Source organism: Indicator indicator, chromosome 18 (genome assembly GCF_027791375.1).
Source record: "Indicator indicator isolate 239-I01 chromosome 18, UM_Iind_1.1, whole genome shotgun sequence".
NCBI classification, from domain to species: Eukaryota; Metazoa; Chordata; class Aves; order Piciformes; family Indicatoridae; genus Indicator; species Indicator indicator.
This window is the reverse complement of record NC_072027.1, coordinates 4,952,485-4,958,985: the sequence shown is the minus strand read 5'-3', so window position 1 is coordinate 4,958,985 and position 6,501 is coordinate 4,952,485. Positions and strand designations below refer to the sequence as shown.

Here is a 6,501-nt window from a genome sequence, read left to right as displayed (position 1 = left end):
CATGCAACATGTGGTGTAACTGCACACACAACATATGGTGTAGCTGCACACGCAACATGTGGTGTAACTGCACACGCAGCGTGTGGCCATGCAGCCTGGGTGTGTGCTGCACACGCGTGCAGCCTGCCTGGAGGTGCAGAGCACACGGTGGGCACAACGACTTTGTGTAACATGATTCTGTGCACCGAGCACATATGGACAACATGCTCCATTGCACAGGGAGCCCCTGTGCCATCACCACTGTCCCCTCATTGCCCAGCCTGGGGCGTGACAGGCCTGTTCCCCACTTTGCTGCCTTCTCCTCCTCCTCTCCCCCATCACCCACCTCCCTCGGTAGACACTGTTCATGTCCTGGCTCCAGTCGCCGCACTGAGCACCCAGCGCTGCCCGGCCGGTCCCACTCCCACAGGGCTCAGCCCGACCACTGAGGGGAAGGGACCGAGCTCTGCCCCCACCAGCGACTCCGGCTTTCGGGCAGCAGAAGCTCCCGGGTTACGGCAGTCTCGCAGCGCCCACACGTCACGGCCGTCGGGGCTCCAAACACCCGCGACTCCCCCGCATACACTGCCGCCCCTTGGCCCCCGCGGGGAGCGCGGACACCCCCGATCGGCGAACAGGGAAGCGGAGGGGAGCGACGAACGACGGGGCGGGGGCTGGGGTCCCCCCTCGGGTCACTTCTGCGAGCACGGAGCAAGCGGGAGGCGAGAGCGAGGAGCGGAGGTGTGAGCCCAAATAAACCGAGTCCCCAGCGCGGCGCACGCCCCCTCTGCCGCCCCGCTCCCCCCGGGGCCCCCGAGCATCCTCCCCTGCCCATTGGCTCCGCGGCGGGGGGGGCTCCCAGCCCTATATAAAGGCAGGATTGGAGGCTCCAGAAGGGGTTAAAAAAAACCAAACCAGCGGAACCCAACAAAACAACAGCCCCCAAGCCCCAAAACCAGCCACCACCATCGCAGCCCCACACCACCGCCGCTGCTCGCCGTACTCGCCCAGCGGGGAGCTCTTCCCGGACGGCTATGGAGAGCTGCTGAGCGCGGCCCCTAGGGTCAGCGGGGCCGACCATGAACCTGGTGGGGGGCTACCAGCACCACCACCATCACCACCATCATCACCACATGCTGCACGACCCCTTCCTCTTCGGGCCGGCCGCGCGGTGCCACCAGGACCGCGCCTATTTCCCCAGCTGGGTGCTCAATCCTGCCGAGGTGACCCCCGAGCTCGCCGGGCAAAGCCCTAGCTACGGCCCCGCCGAATACGGCCCAGCCGGACAGGGACGGCTGGAGGCTCTCAGCGGCCGCCTAGGTCGGCGAAAAGGGGTCGGAGGACCCAAAAAAGAGCGACGGAGGACGGAGAGCATCAACAGCGCTTTCGCCGAGCTTCGCGAGTGCATCCCCAACGTGCCCGCCGACACCAAACTCTCCAAGATCAAGACCCTGCGCCTGGCCACCAGCTACATCGCCTACCTAATGGAGGTACTGGCCAAAGACAGCCAGCCCGGAGATACTGAGGGCTTTAAAGCTGAGATCAAGAAGGCTGAAGGCAGAGAGAACAAGAGGAAAAGAGAGACGGTAAGAGACGGGCCGGGCCCCCGCTGCCCCGTTCTCTCCGGGCCGGGAGCGGGAGGGGCAACTCCTTGGGCTGAGGAAAAAAAAACTACCACCACCAACAAAACCCAAACATCTTTCCCGCCCCTGCTGGGGCCTTTTATTTTTTTTTTCCCACCTTAAAAATAATTTTAAAAGCTCACACGTGGGGGACACCTCACCGGAGAAATTTTCCCGACAGGTAGCACGGGCTCCAGAACGCTTTCCCCGAGGGATAAATCCCGGGCCCGTCCGCGGCATAGCCTCCCACCCCTTCGTCCTTTCCCTGTCCTGGCCGCTTTCCCGGGACGAGCGGGCGCGGGTGCTTTTCGGAGCAGGGACAGCCGCTTCACCCCTTGCTACAGCGGGCGAGTGGTGGGGACCTCAAAACCCCTCTCTATGTTCGGACTGATCAAAACGTCATGGAGCCGAGTCCCGCTGCGGGCGCAAGGTGCGGGCGACGTCCTGGGACCTCCACTCCTGACCGCTCCTTTTTCCCCCCACCCCTCTCCCCGTCTCTTCTCCCGCAGCAGCCCGAAGTCTACTCGCAGCCTTTGGGCCACGGCGAGAAGAAGCTGAAGGGCCGGACGGGCTGGCCTCAGCAGGTCTGGGCTCTGGAACTGAACCCCTGAGGGCTTCCCGGTCGCCCCGACGGCGATCCCCGCTAGCCCTTCCATGTGCAATGTCGGAGAGAGCCCGGTCCGGCCCCCGGAGCCCATCCCCGCAGGATGCGGGTACCCGGCCCGGTTCCCCCCCCGCCGAGACGGATGCCCCGCGGGAGAGAAGAGAAAGGCCCTGCGCGGCCGGATTCTGCCCGCCCTGTCGGCAGCGCGGGCCGGCCGGGCCATTTCGCCCCTTTGCCCCTTCCCCCGTTTGCAGTAATCATTGCTCCTTCCCGCTGTCAGAAGCGATCTGTGCCTCCTGCCCTCCCGGGCCGGGCTGAAACGGTTTGATTCGTTTGCTCTTGTAAATAGGAGCTCCCCACACTCCCCGTCCCTGTCCCCATCCTTGTCCGCTGCTTGACCGATGTGTGGCTGTGATGAAACTACCTAGAGGTTCATTTGGGAACACTCCTATGCCGGGATTTCTACCTCAGATCTGCATGACCACTTCCCGAGGGACCGGGCACGCCACACCACGTATTTAAAAGGGAATAATTAAAAAAAAAATTAAATAAAATTTAAACTTTAAGCAAGCAGCCTTGGGCCCAACCCCTCTGCTTTCCCCCGCTCCAGAGATACTGCTGCTGTGTCTGGGCAAGGGGTTCTGTGCGATTAAGGACTTCCCTTAAGTCAGTGTCCTGCTGTGGGGCTGATCCATGACAGGGAATTCCCTCCCATGTGGCTTGGGCAATTCCATGGGATCCTTCAGGACTTCTTTATGCTGTGCTTGCTCACCTCAGGAGCTGTCAGGGTGCTGCTAGGGTGTACCTGCAGGGCACAAAGTCTGCCCCTGCCCTACATCCCTTTTCCTCCTGACCCAGGGGACCAGCTAGAGGGACCAGACTGGTTTTGACTCAGGGAAGGATGGCAGAATCAGGCCTTCCCAGTGGCTGGGTGGCACCAGCATCACAGAGCTGTGGAGTCCCAGTTTATTGCTGCCACGCAGAGACTCAGGGCTTGGCTCTGCTTCACAGCTCTGGCACCATCAGCACCTTCTCACAGGAATCTCCTCTTAGGCACTGCCTCAGCTGCGTTTTGAAGGAACAACATTCCTTCCTTGCTCTTTGAACACAAAGGATACCACCAGCTTCAGACACACCAATGCTCAGGCAGACCAAAATCACCTCTGTCACATTTTGGGCATAATTCCTTAATAATCCTTAATAATTAAATATGATTCCTTCTTCTTTTATTCTGGGCACATGCAGTTCTGTAACTGTGGCAGCTTCCAAGACCTGTGTGGGGGCTCAGGGCCTGATCCTGCCTTCCCAGACTGGCCATGCCGCCGTTCCCAGAGACACCAGGATAAACTCTGATGCTCGGCTGGCTGCTTGGGGCAACGAACACCAGCATGGGGAAGAGACATATGTTGTCGTAGGGCTGATCTGAGGGCTCAGCTGGGAGTATTAAATTTGCTATTTTAAACCCAACATTTTGCTTGCTACTAGAATACCTTGTAGGAGCAATGCTGTGACATCTGTAAATCGCTGACACAATGATCAACCTGTGTGTGTGCAGCTGCACACATCAAAAACACACCAGCTCTCCTGTGGGCAAGCAGTTTGGGTTTTATAACTGCTCTCTGTGTGTGTACCAATACAGATGGATGGACACACAGACACTGGGGGAAGAGCCAGCATGGTTAAACCTCGCAGAATCACTCTGGAGCCACCGCACGGCCACTTACCCTGCTCCTGAGCTGTTTTCTGCTCTGTTTGAACGAGGCTGAGATGGAAATGGATTGCCTGAGCAGCACTGTGGCTTTCTTCAGGCTGTGAAAAGTTTAGCACAGCACCAGGTCCATGACTGAAGTTAGAAGAGGCCATTTGTAAACCTAAACACGTGCAAGGAAAAAAAAGCCAAACCAAAACAAACTAAACCAAAACTAACCAAAACAAACTAAACCAAAACAAACTAAAACAAACTAAACCAAAATAAACCGAAATGAAACAAAACAAAACAAAAAGAAAAAAAAGAAAATGTAAAGAAAATCGGCCCCAAACATCCTATTTTGTGGCTGAATTTCACAGTCCCTTAAAGGGCTGTGCTTTTACAGAAAAGCTCACAAGCCATCACTAACACTGTAACCCAGCACCCTGTAAGAGTGCCCAGCCTCAATCCTGCTCAAACATGCCAGACCATATTCCTGTATCCGTACAATACCGGCCGGGGCTGTCCCTCGGCATTAGGTGAGAGAAAGGGTTAAATAGGGACTCGGGTAAGGCAGGAGCAATGCTGCCCAGGAGTCGGGGTCCTCGGTCCCAGCACACCAGGCTGTCTCTGGAACATCGTTTGCAGCCTGGGGATTCTCCACTACCCTACCAAAACCCTCTGATGGGTTTTTCCATGGGGTTTTACAGATTTTCTTCTGGGAAGGGGACACCCTGTGCAGTCGGGCAACGTTCTGCCTGCACCCACTGGATTGTTGTTTTTCTTACCACAAGTTTCTGGTGGTGGTACCGGCTGGATGAAAACTTCTGGGTAAGGTCTGTCCCGTGCCAGCCTCCCTTACTCTTTCACGATTTTCCAAGAAAAAAGGCTATCTGGTTCCGTATCTGCAAAAGGTTTCATTGCAAGGGGATTTTCCTGTGAGACTGGCTCAGCATTTCGGGAGAGTGGGTGATAGAAAACCCGACACGAAACATTTCCTGTACCCTGGGGCTGTGCTGCTTCCCAAAACGCAGGCTTTGCCGGGGGTGGATTTGCAAGCAGTGAGCTCCCTCCCCACCTCCCACCGCTCAGGCTCCCGGGCCGGGAAGAGGTGTTGATGTTGAGCTCAGCACCGGGGCCAGCCTAGGATGGGGTTACCTCATTCACCCACAGCAGGAGGGGGAGCCCTGAGCAGGGACAGCCTCTCTTCTTCAGGCAGCAGACCTGGGAGAGGTGTCCGAGCAGGCAGCTGCAGGGCTCCCGGTGCTGGCTGCACCGAACCTGGACGGAAGAAGAACGGGATGGCCACTAGCTTTGACTTTTTGGCCATCTGAGAGTCTAGCTCATCGGCCAGGGGAACTGGCACGGCACACGCCTACGGCTCGACCCTGCCATGAACTTGGTTCCGTTGGGAAGCAGCATGCTCCGGGCACGCAGACCTGAGCCGGCGGTTGTCCAGGCAGAAGCACGCACATGCAGGGATCCCTTGGCCCCGGGGCAACATCATACGTGCAGTGTCCCAGCCGCTGGAATCCAGCCAGCAGGGACATGGAGGGGACTCGGCAACGCTGCTTGGCCTCTCTGCCTGGCCAAGGGGACAGAGGGGCTGTTGGGTGCTTTCCACCCTGTGCTCTGCACTCCTAGGGTTTGGACTGCAAAGAAATGGCTCCTTTTGTGCCTTTTTTTTGTTTGGTTGGTTTTTTGCATTTCACACCCACCCCCCCCACCCCCCCCCCTTTCTGCCAAGCTCAGACCCTGCTTGTTGTTGTTGTAGGTATTTATGGGCCTGTTTATCTGATCTCAGGGGAGCCTATTCTTATCTGAGAAGCAGCAAGGGAAGGGTTACACTGGACAGCTCGGTAGACAGTATGGAGCCAAATAAAATACCATCTGACAAAAAATGGGGGGGGGGAAAGAAGAAGAAAAGGAGTAAGAAACACCCAGCCACCCACTCACCCTGCAGTGGCGGATACCTGGACCACACCTTGAAAGGCCAGGGGTGCATCTGATACTTCTATGCAGCTCCACTTCCTTGCTCCCTGGGCTGGATCCTGGTAAGGACCTGGCACCACACACACCCAACAACCACCTTCCCTGGGAAAGGAGGTTCAGGCAGCACCCTCAGATGGGCATGGTCCAGTCTGTGGACTGGGACACAGCCCAGCACACCCAAAACTGCTGCTGGTTTAAGGTGGACATCACAGCTCCGGGCAAGATCTGCTGAGGGACAGGGCTGAGGAGAGTGTTTGATCATCACTGGAAGCAAAAGGACTGTTTGAAGTTTCAGGGCAGTTGTTACAGCAGCTCAGCCATGATGCTGTTCTGTGCCTTTCTTTGGGGTGAGTGCCAAAATGTCCTTGCTTGGGACAAGAGGCACAGCCAGCCCCCAGCCCCAGCAGGGACTCACTCAAGGTCGCCCTGAAGGTCATGGCCAGGGCCAGGGCTGCTGTCTCCTGTCATGAGGCCTCTCTGGCCTGGCCCCAGCCAGTGACACAGGGCTGGGGAAGCATGGGCAAGGGGAACCCTCACAGGCAGGAGCAGCACTGAGCCCCATCTCTGCTCTGGCCTCTCTGGAGCCCCAGGGTGCAGCATGGCTGGGACAGAGTGAG

At 57.6% G+C, this 6,501-nt stretch overlaps 1 protein-coding gene across 1 annotated transcript; it reads left to right on the top strand.

Annotated features, from left to right (window-relative positions):
- Nucleotides 1-1,058: 1,058 nt before the first annotated feature.
- Nucleotides 1,059-2,212, top strand: HAND1 (heart and neural crest derivatives expressed 1). Its single transcript, XM_054389282.1, has 2 exons — nt 1,059-1,565; nt 2,111-2,212. Exons 1-2 carry the CDS (start codon nt 1,059-1,061, stop codon nt 2,210-2,212), a joined length of 609 nt encoding a protein of 202 aa, XP_054245257.1.
- The last annotated feature ends 4,289 nt before the right edge of the window (nt 2,213-6,501 follow it).